Source organism: Lutjanus erythropterus, chromosome 16 (genome assembly GCF_056507025.1).
Source record: "Lutjanus erythropterus isolate fLutEry1 chromosome 16, fLutEry1.hap2, whole genome shotgun sequence".
NCBI lineage: Eukaryota > Metazoa > Chordata > Actinopteri > Lutjaniformes > Lutjanidae > Lutjanus > Lutjanus erythropterus.
This window is the reverse complement of record NC_139332.1, coordinates 23,455,390-23,470,115: the sequence shown is the minus strand read 5'-3', so window position 1 is coordinate 23,470,115 and position 14,726 is coordinate 23,455,390. Positions and strand designations below refer to the sequence as shown.

At 39.4% G+C, this 14,726-nt stretch overlaps 2 protein-coding genes across 2 annotated transcripts; one reads left to right on the top strand and one right to left on the bottom strand.

The window, feature by feature from the left end:
• Nucleotides 1–1,689: 1,689 nt before the first annotated feature.
• On the bottom strand, nucleotides 1,690–11,468 carry rnf5 (ring finger protein 5). The gene is made up of 6 exons (XM_084738979.1): nucleotides 11,087–11,468; nucleotides 4,076–4,094; nucleotides 2,800–2,912; nucleotides 2,661–2,718; nucleotides 2,457–2,568; nucleotides 1,690–1,861 (listed from the first exon to the last, which is right to left on the bottom strand). The coding sequence occupies exons 1-6, from the start codon at nucleotides 11,296–11,298 to the stop codon at nucleotides 1,743–1,745; spliced, it is 633 nt and encodes a 210-aa protein (XP_084595105.1). The 5' UTR covers nucleotides 11,299–11,468; the 3' UTR covers nucleotides 1,690–1,742.
• A 726-nt stretch (nucleotides 11,469–12,194) lies between these two features.
• utp23 (UTP23 small subunit processome component) lies at nucleotides 12,195–14,722 on the top strand. Its single transcript, XM_084739027.1, has 3 exons — nucleotides 12,195–12,671; nucleotides 12,752–12,926; nucleotides 14,175–14,722. The coding sequence occupies exons 1-3, from the start codon at nucleotides 12,484–12,486 to the stop codon at nucleotides 14,562–14,564; spliced, it is 753 nt and encodes a 250-aa protein (XP_084595153.1). The 5' UTR covers nucleotides 12,195–12,483; the 3' UTR covers nucleotides 14,565–14,722.
• Nucleotides 14,723–14,726: the final 4 nt, after the last annotated feature.

Sequence of the window (14,726 nt, the reverse complement as noted above, 5' to 3'; positions counted from 1 at the left end):
ATTATTTTGAGTTTCTTGTAATTTTGACAGTTTGTGTCTTGAAATTAGTTTGTGTCTCAAAATAATGACAATCTAGTTATGTCAAGAGGTTGTCATTTTGAAATGCTAACTCATCATTTTGAGAAACCAAGTCAGGACAGGATATTTTTTCCATCACATTGGCAGAAATGGACTTCCATTTCCAGAGCAAATTAGTTAAATCATACAGATCCTCATGTGTGAATTCACATAAGCAGGGAAGGACAAAACTTTTTTTTGCACTCATAACATTATTTATTTAAATTAACGGGAGAGGTGACTGGCAGAAGAGTTATTACCATGGGCTGCAAGCATTTTTTCTTGAGTAAAAAGGAAGAAATTTCTGTAAACCAGGAACCAGATTCTGGTTCCTGGCCATCTTGTCCTCTCACACTCTCCACAGCTGCTCATCCACTCAGAAAACACGTAAAAACAGCATTTACAATATTCATATATACAAATATATAATGTATACACACTCACTCAGACACACAGACGCATACAGTCAGGAAAAAAACAAACAAACTAGTCGACTGGGACAGAAGTGTACTGATCTTTTCACCTGGACTCATTTCTCTACTTGCTGTCATCGAGCCACTTTACCAGCCAGAAGTTCTCTCTTCTGGACAAATTTGCTCCGTAATTAACAAACTCTGTGCGTCATGCTGATGTGAAAATCTCCCAAACTGGCCCTTTAAAAACAGTACACCCATCCATGTTTGTACAGCTTTGTGGGGAAAGACGCAACAACACACACACACACACATCAATCTTTAGGACAGCTCCATGTACAAATGACTTCACAGTGCAATGGCAGTTTTTTTGTTAAGACAAATGTATAAAAAATGCATCCATCTGTGCTCTTTCCGTCTGTCCGTTCATCTGTTTTCAAGAGTAAAGAAGCAAATTTCTTGGGAGTACTTGTTCTTTTCATGAGGGAACTGTAAACAGGAACATAATTCAACTACATTTTTCACTCCCGACACATTAACATGACTGATCCACTACTCTTTGGCCTTTCTGGAGTAAGAAAGAGTTGCTGTAACAACCACTATATTATCTCACACCTTTCCTTTTCACGCTTTCCCGTTTTAAGCCTGCTTAACTTTTCACATAGTGCCTCCCTCTTTCTCTCTAGTTAAGGAATAAAGTGACTCCTTCAAGAGGAATGTGAAAAACCAAAACAGAGTTAGTCACTGCCCCAAGTTGCCCTCCACCCACCTCTTTTTCTGCAGCTCGACAACAAAAAATAAAAAATAAAAGCTCACCCTGATCACTTAATACTGTCTCTGAACCCCATCAGTGAGCCCCTAAAACTTTATTTCTCTGTGTGCATATATCTACAGGTGCATGTAGAGACGGAGGGCTGACATGACTTATTTTGGGATTCACACAACACTTCTTTCCAGCAAGTGTTTCTTGCATAAACAAAAATCAATGAAGCAGGTGGGTGGAGCTGAGTATCCTAAAGTGAGTCTGCCTTTTGCCAGGAGGAGAAAACCAAATCATTCCTGTATTTCTTGTTTTGGAATCGAACACAAACGCTCCACTTTCTCTCCCAAGTTAGTACCTGCTCAGAAATGTAAAATGAGTGTGTGTCTCTGGCTCGAGTTACGTGTGTGAGAGTTTGTTTTTTTTTGAGCTCCCCCCCCCCCCCCGTTCATCAAACCATCCATCCATCCATCCATCCAGCCATGCATTCATTGTGTCCTGTCTGGTCTCCATCACACGCTCAGCAGCCAGAAGAAGAAGAAGATGGCCACAAACAGGAAGAGGGAGTCTTGCCAGTTGTTATTGCCATTGTTGAGGTTACCGTTACCTTGGTGATCACCTGCATACTGGTCTGACGGGGGGGGGGAGGGGGAGATGGATGGGAAAGGTGATTACATGAGTGTCTCGAGGGAAAGTGTGTTTGCATCTGTGCTCTAATTGTGTCGCCTGAAGCCAACAGCTGTTTAGATGGAGCTTTTTACCCACTAATAATGAGATTAATCCCATCCCCAGTAAGACCACATTTATTTATTTATCTATTTGGTACTTGTATTTATTGGCATTTCTAGAACATATTAATCTGAAATGCATATTTTATGCAGGGATGTCGATATTGGACAGATTGGGATGGTCAAAGATGTTAGCAAAGCAACACAGTGAACAAAATAATCACAGCAGGAAACGTCAGACTCAGACCACCATGTCTACCTGTAGAGACTGTAGTTGTCAGGGCAACGTCACAGTGATTTGGTCTATACCATGGTCACAGAAAATTCTGGATTCTGATTGGCTTGAAGGTGTGAATTAACTTTTAGCAGCAGACAGTTTAACCAGCGATCTATGTAGTGGTTTGTTTACACTACATTTCTAACATCCTGCTATTAAGGCGCCTCAGATTGATTTTATTCAGTGAGAAAACAATCCTTGTGTTGTTTTTGTGTGTTTACCTGCTCTGTGAAAGGGGTCATTGGTGTTGAAGACTGTAGTGAAGAAGCCGAAGGGGAAAGCACCGATGCCAAAAGACATGTGAAAGCCGGTGTCCCCGAAACCCTGGAACATCTGCGCATTAACAGAAAGACAAATCAGGTTTAACAATAAGATAAACATTAAAGAGAATATTGTTATCATGAGAAACGTGTTGACTGACTCACCCCGCCTCTACTCTCCGGCTCTGTTCTCTGTCCCTGAGGCCGAGGGGGAGTTTTCAACCTGAACAGCAACAGAATAAATCAGTCAACCACAAGGTTACAGCGCAGTATTCACACAGAGATGCAAACTCTCATGGGGTACCTGGGGTCCTCTTGGCTGGAGCTGCCCCTGCCATACAGTGGGATGACTTTCTCTCTGCTGATACCTGCTTTACAGACAGGACACTGCTGCCTGCTGGGCCGCGTCTCCAACCACTGAGAGGAGGAAGACAGATGTCAAAATGTTTAAAATACACATCTTACTGTCTTAATGCAAAGCCAAATAATGGCTAAAGGTTTCTGTTGCGCTGCGAGAGCCTAAAAATAAAGATTTAACCTTGTGAATGTGGCGATACTTTTCATACATTCACAACAAAATATTTCAGATCAAGGGTGAGCAATTTTCTGAAATACACTTTAATCTCTAGTTGAATCTATATACTGTTAATGCTACAATACTGAGAGCAACTCACAGATCTACATGTTGAAGAGCTGCAGTAAACAGAGGCATTAAGTGCATTAGCATGTTTAAGCTGCACTAAGTCAGCTGACAGGAGTAGTTTCCATGCTGAGGTTACATCATGCTGATTAGGTGAACTTGCTGAGGTGATGTAAAAGGCCCTACTCACACTCTGTTTGACTGATATCTACCTTAAAGTTTGCAGTCTGGCGGTGGTCCTGCTACAGGATGATGGAAGGATGCTTGAAGCAAACACTCTGTCACAACTCCAGCATCAATTATGTTTCTATTTCTGCAGATTCACAGGAGCAGTTCTACACTGGATTTTAGGGATTAATGCCGATACCAGGACATTCATTCATTCAGGCGATATTCATATTCGTTTGTTGTCACAGATTAATCTGCCAATATTCTAGTGATTCATTGATTAGTTATTTTGTCAAAACCATGTCAGAAAATTCAGTGGTGAAGGTGACATATTTGAATTTTGTCTGACCAACAAAAACCAACAGATATTCAGTCATATAAATCAGAGATGGGCACAAACCCCTAACATTTCAGAATCTGGAGACATTTGAAAAGTTTGGCGTTTTTGTTTGGCAGGATACGCTAATGATTCATGATTATTATGAAAATAGTTGAAGATTAATTTTGTGTCCATCGATCGTGCTAAATCCAAAGATATGTTAAGTAAAATGATATAGAACTTGTGACTGTTTGGGCTTTTTAGCAAGATAAATGATGCAAACAATAAATCAGTCAATAACACTGTTGTTGATTTATGTTCTGTGAACTAACCAATCCTTTCACTAGACCCAACATTACAACTACAACCTCAACTGAGGTCTAATCAGTCTGAATATTGAAAACACCTGCAGGGTCTTAAACAAGCATTACAAAGCAAAGAGGAAATACTCACTTGATGAAGACAGGGCCAGCTGTGGAGACAGAGACAAACAAAACATTAATTTGTATTCTCACAACAGCTACACTCTTTTCTTTACCGTACCAACATTCCTGTCAGTTGATTATATGTATCAATATAATCTCATGAATTAAATAAGAAATAATGAATGAAATAAGTAACTCAGATTTTTTCTTTGTTACCTGTGAATCTGCAGCCTGAGGAAGCCCACCTGGCTAGAACAACCTGCTCCTAACGAGCTGGCTGATTAAACTCATCTCTGCTCCCCATTGTTCGCATTAATTGACTCCATCTGTCGTCAGCACTTAGCACAGTCCTGCCTGTGTGGCAGCCGGCCAGGCCGACCTGCTGCTGCATTGTGGGAGTGCAGGATGCAGGTTCAGGGGGAAAACGGCATGTCCCTTTGAACCTAACGCTGATGCTTTTACAGGAAACAGACACAAAGGTGAATATTTCCATGTCCATTCAGTTGACTTGTGCTTGACAGAAGTCTCTGCAAACGTGGTACTATCCTGCTGCTGCTGCTGTCTCTGTTAAAGTGTGATAATCTGTCAAATTGGCTGTTGTAGATGCTTGTGAAGTTCAGAAACCTGCCATACAAACATCACTGCTGCGTCCATGTTTTCCTGAGCAGATGCTCTGGGACACATTTAGATCGAAAGTCAGGAATATTGACTCAGAACCACTGACTTCCAAATCCAATCAACATCACAAACAAATGTACAGATCGATTCAACTGACAAAGAACCCTTCCCACTGATGACAAAAAAAGATGTTAGTGTGTTTTTGTCCAGTGTAAAATAGACTTTCATTGCTGAAAATATAAGGTGACTTAAATAAGCAACCATATTTTGAGTTTCTGCAACCAAAAGGTGGTGCCAGGTTTTTAAAAGTTTGTGTTGACCCCTGCTAAGAAATGTGGCTTAGAAGCAGTGATGGCTGTTCTCTAATAGATAAAACTACCTCCTGCAGTTTACCTTCAACATGTGTACATATGAGAGGGTGTACTATCTGTAAAAAGAGTGATAAACTATGAAAAACAGTTGGTGAGAGCCTAAAATTACTGCTCTATTGGAAACAAAAAGTTAATTCTTTTACACATTTAATCTGTTCAAACGTACCAATAGGATAGTTTGATTTTTTGTTATTCTGATTATTCTTTGCTTAGAAAACTACATAAAAACTATAGTACAGTATATGACAGACAAAGGTCAAGTAAGGTATTCAGGTGACAGAATTTACATTTTTAGAGTTTGTCTTGTGGTTTTTAATTTTACCAAACAAATCTGCAAGTATGCCAGCTCTCCATAACTTAATCCTGCACCACAGTTTAACAGAAATTAAATATAAAATGTTTTCTGGGCTTAGTTTTGCCCCAAGACCTCACGCAATTAAAGCACACTGCAGATAAAGCCGTTCATCCACGACAGGAAATTTCTAAGTTTAGGGTTTCCATGATGTAAGCAGAGCTCTGTTCATAAGCTGAAGGTATTTGTTTGACAGAGAAGATGATTCAAATACAGACGGTGTTGCTCTAAAGTATTATTTTTCTATTTCTTTAAAGAGTATTTCCCGTATAAATGCATAATTTCTGAATTTAGCATGTTCTTAGTCTTTCTATATGCTTCTGTCAGAGATTCCTTGAGAGATAAACTTCAAGAGCAGAGAAACTCAGATCATGCAGAGGAACAGGCAGGACTTGTTTTGAGACTTTCAGAACCACAAAACATTCAAACCTCAATGCCACAGGTCAGGTGGGCCCGACAGAACGCCTCAACATAAACATGAGCCAAACAAACCATAAAGCAAAACATGACCTCATGTCAGTCTGCAGGTTTTTACACACACACTCACACACACAGTGCACTGTTAACACAGCTCGCCTCAGTGTGTGCAGTATTGGTGTAATACCAGCTATCAGATTGCTGCTGAGAATGGCATTCCTGTGGATACAAACAGCTGAACAAAGCCAAAGGCCTAAGTTAACGTAACAACCCATTCAGCTCCAATTCAACATGTGGCCACACGTATAGCTCAGCTCTTGTGACATGAAAATAACTGCTTAATTTTCCAATAAGAGGCTCAACACCCGTCCAGTGAAGCCTGACTGAAGAGCGATTGTACATCCATTATGAGCTATCAATTGAATGCACAGTCTCATTTCCATAACAATGAATGAGAAGACTGGATTATTGTCTAGTTACTCAGCTCTGATCTTAATCAGGTGTCTGTAGACAAAGACTACAGAAATGTTTCAGTAAACACTTTCTTTGTGGTTGTTTTTTGCAAGACAACTTTATCTAAAATGTCTCTCTGCATGTAACCACTGTCCTAAATTCGGGGCGGCAAATAACTGTTTTCATTATAAATTAGTCTGCAAATGATTTTTTGGGATTGATTAATCTTTTGGATGTCTTCAAATGTCTTGTTTAGTCCAACCAACAGTCCTAACCCCACAGATATTTGGTTTACAGTAACGTAAAACAAAGAAAAACAGCAAATCCTCAAACTGGAGAGGCTGACAGCAGATAATGACTGACAATTTTGTTTAAAGTGTAAAAGGTTTTGAGCCTCAAGAAACAATTATCAAAATAATTGCAGACTAATCCTCTCTTGATCAACTGTTTCAGCTCTACCTAAATTTCATAACACCTTTTATGTTTCTTAAGGGACAAAACTCCAGCAACACTACTAGAAAACATCTTAGAGACTGTTTCCCTCCTCCATGCACCTTTGTAGTGGGTTAATTCATTCATAATAATCAATAAATTACCAGCTACAGCAAGCTAAGCACACAGGACATGTGACTGCCACCAGCCAGAGTCTGTTTTATCACCTGAACACCACGCAAATACAACCTTTTCTGGGTTGCAACTAATAATCATTTTAAGTATAAATCTGCAGATTATTGTCTTGATAAATCATTTTGTCCATTAAATATCAGGAAATAGAAAAATAATGATAATTAAATGACACCACGATTGACGATTGAAACAACAGACACAGCACTAATCTGAAAATGTATGTGAAGTTTTTTTTAAACCAGTCGTTCCCGCCCTGGGGGTCAAAGATTATTGCGTATCTTGTAGGTTTTACATATGCAAACACTTTTACTGAACACACATAGGCTTCGTTCTCTAAACCTTCCAGTCTGAGACTTGCTGCATGGTATTAATGTGCTGATTTTCCTCTATATCTTGCTTTCCATTAATATCACTCTTCTACATTTCCAACATAATGAGTTCTCATTCAGTCTTGTTGGGCAAAATTTACTCGTGCAGCAGCCTGTGACGATGAGGAGGTCTACTTGAGTGGACTCTCACTCAGGGATTGTAAACACCAATTAACCTCAAACTATTTAAGTGACGTTAGTGTCTCTTCCTCACAAATCAGTATAAACCTCTGTACAGTTTGCTAGCAGGGCTTCTGAATTATTTCCTTTTGATGCTTCAAATTTCAGTCACAGTCTGTTCATGAGGAATCTCTTACGGTTTCCTGAATAGCGTTTCTGTCCTATTTTAACACAATCGAGGACAAAACGCAGGTTTAGTATCAGTTTACAGCGAGAGTTTCTGCTGCTAGAAAAGTGACACTGGCTCAGAGATACTGAACTAACTCAGTCTTTTTATTTGTGAGCATTTTGAGAACAAATGCAGCTGTTTTCCTGCAGCTGGATGAACAGAAGTGCCAGATAAGTTAGTTCAAAGCAAGTTAAACGTCCACTTGTTTTATGCACAGCCAGATAGATGCAGGGATAGGAGTTTAACTCCAACATCTAAAATACAAAATGCATGTGACAGAATGTGATTTAGTGACTTAATCTATTTAAGAACTTCTATTCAAAATAAGAGTTAATATGCAATTAAGTTGCCATTTTGATTTGAAGTTGCAGCAGGTGATCTGACGCCAGTGCCTTTCATCCTTGCTGACAGTTTCATCATCACAGTTTCATCACGTTACTCAGAAGATGAGAGAGACGACACGGGTAACATGGCAACTGAGTTACATCAGCACCACAACACAGGAGCATCAGTGCATGGTTGTATAGCAACTGCACGTGTAAAATCTAAGGTGAATTTCTACAAAAAAGCACCCTCGCTCTGATCAAATATTCAATAAAGCAACACCAAACACTGGTAGACAATGTTCCCTGCAATATTCCCTAAAAAAATAAGTCTTCAGGCCAAGAACATAAACACTCTAGAGCATATTTTACACTTAATTTAAACAAAACACACTTCAAAGCTGAGCAGCACTCATTTTCCTTCATGCCTACTACTGTTCTGCATGTTCTGCATAAAGAAATGTTACATTCCCTAAAAACAGCAACTTTATCCATGTAGATGAGACAGACAACAGTCCATCTCTCTTAAAACTGTCTGTCTTCCAGGTCAGCTTTTATTTTAAGTTTAAAAGCGAGCCTCTGGTGTCAGGTGTGCTGCTGTCATGCATCATAGCATAATTCTGCAGTTAGGAAAAATATTAAAGCAATTTTTAGGTAATAACTGAAAAAAGAAACAGGAAAAAGCCATACTTAAGAGGCTGAAAACAGCATTTCCTGTCATTTTTTCTACCAATAGCGTAATAACAAAATAGTTTCTATTTTTTTACCACTTGCCTGGTCAGGCAATTAAGTTGCCAGATTTACTTTCCTGACATGGCATTTAATTTGCACCTGGCAAGGGGACAACACTTATTATTGTGCTGTGATAGAGTTTGGGGGTTTTGGATGGTTGGTTGGACAAAAGAAGACATTTGGGACATCAGTTTGGGCTCCAGGATATTGTGATGAGCATTTCTCGCAAATTTTCACATTTTATAGACTTAAAGATTAATCCAGTAATCGGGAAAATAATTGGCAGAATAATCGATAATAAAAATAGTAAGTTACAGCCCTATTTAGTAAACAATATCAGTCATTTTCCTTAAACTGTCCCATTGTAGATGAGACAGAAAATAGTCACATTAACCTGTCAACAAAATAATCACCTCTCTTAAAACTGTCTGTTCTCAAGGTCACCTTTTATTGTAGGTTTAGAAAGAGAGGATTTGGTGTCAGGAACACTGCTGTAAATCAGAGTGCCGTTGGTCATAGCTTAGTTCTTCAGTTAGGCTAAAAAAAATCCAGTTTTTATACTTTCATTTTTGAGCCTTACCACAAAAATGTAATTACTGTTTCCTAATAAAAGACAAAATAATTAATGAAACAATAAATTCTTAACACATTCCTAAAATCCCTGCTTTAAGTGAAGGTTTGTACTTGTACATGATGGTCTCAGGCAGCTCAAAACACTGAGATAACATCCTTAATCACGGTTTACGAACTTGACTTGTAGACAGCAGGAGCATCTCCTTCTTCCTTAAACTCACCTGTTTCTGTAGCCAAAACACACGTGAACACCCCCGCAGATCATTATCATTTAAAACTACAAATGCACGTGAACAGCAGGTAAAGAGTCCCATTTTCTTCTGTGCTCCTTTGGTACTGGTTACACTGCCCTTAAGTATGACCTCAATGCTACACTCTTGGCTCTAATCTCACATTAGTCAACACTCACAACTCATGAATGAGCCTCACACGTGACTGAGTTAATGTGTCAATTTTCAACACAAAGTGGTTTGAAGGTTGAGTCTTGCGCAAGTCTTGATTAAAGATAGAAGGAGCTAGAATCACAGTTAAAGTGCAACCTCAGGTTACAGCTAACACTTTCATTATAAAATGAAAAATTATCTTCTCTCAAGTCAGCTAACCTCAAAATTACCTCAAACACATCTTTTTACCAGTAAAACAGCAATGAGGAAATATACAGAGGATTTATTGGTCAAAACATTTCATTTGTATCTGACAACAAACAGTTATTTTCATCAATGATTATTCTGACAATTATTTTCTCAACTGATTGACTAATTTTTTTAGTAGTTGCACTTTGAAAGGCACTGATATTCTTCAGTATTTTCTGACATTTGACAAAAAATGTCCTTCACAAGTTTCAAGAGCCCTAGTTGAGTTCTTGAAATTAGTTTTATTGTCCAACTAACTGTTGAAAGATATTATGTAATATAATATATATAATTAGAGTAGAGGTTGTCAAAGTATGACACTTTGGGCCTCTCCTGAGACAAAGCTTGGAAAAAGCTGCTCCCTCAGCTCCCCTTAGTTTTACTTCCTTAGTTCTTCTCAATTCCTAGAAGCTTACTGAATCATTTTATCAGGCTTCAGACTATCAGGCAGAGGCTTCATGACGAGCTGATCACCTGAATCAGGTGTGTTTGAGCTGGTTGGGAAATATCTAAAACATGCAGGGCAGTGAGCTCTGAGGACCAGGATAGGGGAAACACTGAATGCCATAGATATGGGATCATATGGAAAAAATAGACACCACTCAAACCTAATAGTTTGTAGTTTTGTTTTGATTTTCTGCTTATCAACTAATCAGCTAATATAAACTCATTGTTTTAGGTCTACTGTAAAACTGACCGTGGCATGTTTGGACTGAGCATGGACCTGATCTCAAACCAGCAAATGATCACCACCACAGTTTAAAACTAAGAGAGACGTGTTAATGTGTGACAAAGTGTGTGATCCAAGAAGACACTAGCTTCAACTGTGACCTCTGACCTACAACAAACCACATGATATGATCAGCCTGGGCCACAAAAATTCTCACAAGATCAATATGCAAATGGGGTGATCAGCCTTGATCCGATTCATCATGATCACTCGCACTTCAGTCAGTAAACACACAGTCTATTATCAGGGTTGAAGTTCAGCCTCACTTCATGTATAACAACAACAAACCAACACCCTCTCTAGCAAGCCATCTTGGCCGCTGTCATCTCCCACACATAGTACTGCGGAGACAGTAGACTGGTACCGTCTGGACCGTGAAAACAACTCAAACTGACGGTTAAAGGAGGCCGCACACGCGGCTAAACTACACTCCAAACAAAAACAACAACCTCCACACACCAAACCCACCCCCCTGTCCCCGCCTCGGCTCGTACCAGAATAAGTGTCCGCACATACTGATGACAGCGTCCCTGGCAGTGTCCAGACAAATGTTGCACTCGAAGGTGGCCCGGTCCCGCTCCCGCTCGCCCTCTCCGCTGCCGCCGCCGCCCGCCCCGTCGCGGTCGTTGCTGCTCTCACCGGCCGGGAATCCTCCCCTGCTAGCCGGCCCGCCGTCACTCGAGGACCGGGGATCCGCGGCCGCCATAGTATTTACTGTACAAGTGAGGAAGGTAACGTAAACGCTCCAACTCAAGCCACACGGGCCCGACCCGAGCTAACGTTAGCTGTGAGTCAGAGGCGACGACAAGTGTCACCAACCCAGAACGAGGCTGCTGCCTGCTGATGTTGAGCTACCTGCAGGAAGGCTTCCGGTTCCGGGAAAACAGAGGGGACGGGCGGGGAGAGTATAAACTCCACCCCCATATAATAATAATAATAATAATAATAATAATAATAATAATAATAATAATAATAATAATAATAATAATAATAATAATAATAATAACACTTGTATATTATAGAATGAAAGGAGTAATCGATTATTACAATAGTTGCCAACTAATTTTCTTTCAATCAACTAATTGATTAATCACCTAGTTGACTAAGATTTGCAGTTATATGTCACATTATTATTCAAAAAGTTTGTTATAACAGGATGTTTTTCACATCATAACAAGGTTTTTTTTTGTTGTTGTTGTTGTTGTTTTTGACATTATTACAATGTGGAAACTCATCATGTAATAACCAAGACACTTCTTATAACAATATATTAGGCTATTTATCTTGTTATAATATAAAACAATTAACTTAAGTTATATTATTATAAGCTTATAACGTGATAATGTATATTCTTATGATATGATGTTATAACAATTTAAGTTATGATGCTATAACATAAAAACAGTTAACATTATAAGTTTGTATAATGTAAGAACGTGAAAATATATTGTTATGGACAATAAACTGTTCATGTCATAGCATGATACTGATGAATTTCCGTAAACTATTTAATTAAACAAAATGGATTAAATTAAAATGAGTTTAGTGTTTACGTCCTTCAAAAAATGTATAATTGCACTCTCACTCCCCATCTCATCTTCCCTCTCCTCCTACAAATGGGAACCTTGGCCGTACATGTTGTTTCCGCCCGGACTCATAAGGAGGATGCGCCGCAAGCGTGTTGTGTACACTAGCGTCCATGCTTAAGTATCTGATGGTGTTAACTTTAAAACTTGCACCAAAGGCTGCTTTTGAACGAGTTGATGATTAAACGGAAAGAATCGTCTTCAACGGACATTTTTGACGTAACGTACGTCGCTAACGGTCATTCGTAATTTCTAAGGAGAACAAAAACAAATAGCCACTTTTCAGACTTTATCGACCAGGCACCATGAAGATCAAGCGACAGAAACAAGCCAAGAAAACAATAAGTTTCTACAAATACAACTTCAGCTTCAGGGAACCTTTCCAGATCCTCATTGATGGGACTTTCTGTCAGGCGGCGTTAAAAAACAAGATTCAGATCAAAGAGCAAATGCCCAAATACCTGATGGGGGAGGTGCAGTTGTGCACAACAAGGTGAGTAGATTTACTTACCCACGTACAGGTCGCGTGTAAACATCCGATCAAATCTAATATCCCGTCATCATTTCTTTCAGCTGTGCACTGAAAGAACTAGAGACTCTGGGAAAAGAGCTGTACGGAGCTAAAATCATCCTGCAGAGGTTTCAGGTGAGGAAGTGTCCACATTTCAAGAGCCCTGTCCCTGCTTCAGAGTGTCTGCTGTCCATGCTGGGGGAGACAAACCCACACCACTACTTTGTTGCTACACAGGTAAATCCTGCCCACACAGACACACACTTCAGCTGGTGGAAAAATGAAATGAGAATCTTGAAATGGTACATTTAGCCACACTGATGCAGTGTTATAATAGCCCTGCAATAAATCCTACCTCCACTAAGAGTATAATTGTTATAGAAGTGTTGTTTATATGTATCTGCAATAGACACTTCATCAATAGCAATAAGAAAATTGTTCAATAAAATATTTAATAGTGTTACTTAAATGCATTGTATACTCATAATGAATATACCCTGGCTCAGAAACGGTCTATCCTATCCCTTAATAATGGAGTGTGCTTCTGGTGACGCACAAACAGACAATCATTTAACAGGTGTGTTGTTGAGCTGCACCATAGGCATGTGACACAACAACAGAAACAGCATGGTGTGAGAAAATGAGTGCAGGTGGTGAGGAAATTGCTAATACTAAAAAAAGGAGAGGTCAGTTTGCCAATAAGGCACTTTTTTTATTTTAAAGTCTATTACCTGTGAGTAAGGCAGTTTAAGTCAAAATAAAGTGGTTATATTTAACCTTTTTTTTCTCCTGGTCTTTACTAAATATAGTTTATTGAAAGTTAGCAATAATTATTGTTATTTGTAGTGTGATACATTTTTTCAGTTATATTGCCCAACTCTATCATATGCTGCTTTTATTCATCAGATTATATTTAACATTTCAGTCAAATAGCAAACACATAAGATTTTATCTTATGATTATCTGATGATAAACAACACAGCCTACATAATGTAACACGACCACCTTACTGGTTGGCATGAAAAACAAAAACACAAAAAGACAGTCTGGAACATTTTGTCTCCTTTTTTTGTCACCAAAATAAAAACAAAATGCTGATGCTGTGAGGGGGACACTTATTTTTAAAGAGGCATCAGTCAAAGAGGTTGCAGAGATCGCCACAAAGTCTGACTTTAAATATTAAGTCTGGGAGAATCATTGATTTAGAGGTTTGTTCTGTCCTCAGTGTTGGAGGGTGCTGTTTGCTATGGGTCATGTCGAGCAGGGTTTATTAACTTAATGAACCCCTAGACCTCCTAAAATAGCAGAAGTTAATTAAATATCAGTTGAGGACTCATCGCATAATCATTTACACATTTAGAAATAGACATTTTCTTTAGGGCAAACTAAATTGGAGTCAAATGGAGCACTAATGTTGGAAATAACTAACATGTTTAAATCTGGCACCCCCTCATACAAATCTATGGGTGTATTTGTGTTCTCCAGGACCATACAGTAACTGCTGGCCTGAAGAAGATCCCAGGAGTTCCTCTGCTCTACATCATCCTCAACACCATTGTGCTGGACAAGCCCTCGCAGACGTCCCTCGACCACGTCCAGGCCGTCCAGCTGGGAGAGCTGGTCAGCCCGGCCCAGCAGCAGAACATCCGCAGCCTGAAAGAGGAGCAGGGCATCAGCCAGAAGGATGGAGAGAGGCGAGGGAAGAAGAGGAAGAGGAAACAGAGCAACCCCAACCCTCTGAGCTGCCTGAAGAAGAAGAAGAAAGGCGTCCCAACACCACCGCTGAAGAAGACAGGGGAGGGTGAGAAGAGGAAAAGAAGTCGACACAAGAAACAAAGAGACAATACGTCTGCTCCTGCAGTTATAAATACATAGTATAGCAGGAAGACAGAGACTTAAGACATTTTGTTTTTTGCGTAAATATTTTTTGAAAATGTCAGTGATGTCCTCAATTAATATATCCCACTCTAAAATAACCACACTAGTCTGTTTAAACAATCTTATTGCATAGAATAAATCAATGTGTCACAAAATGCA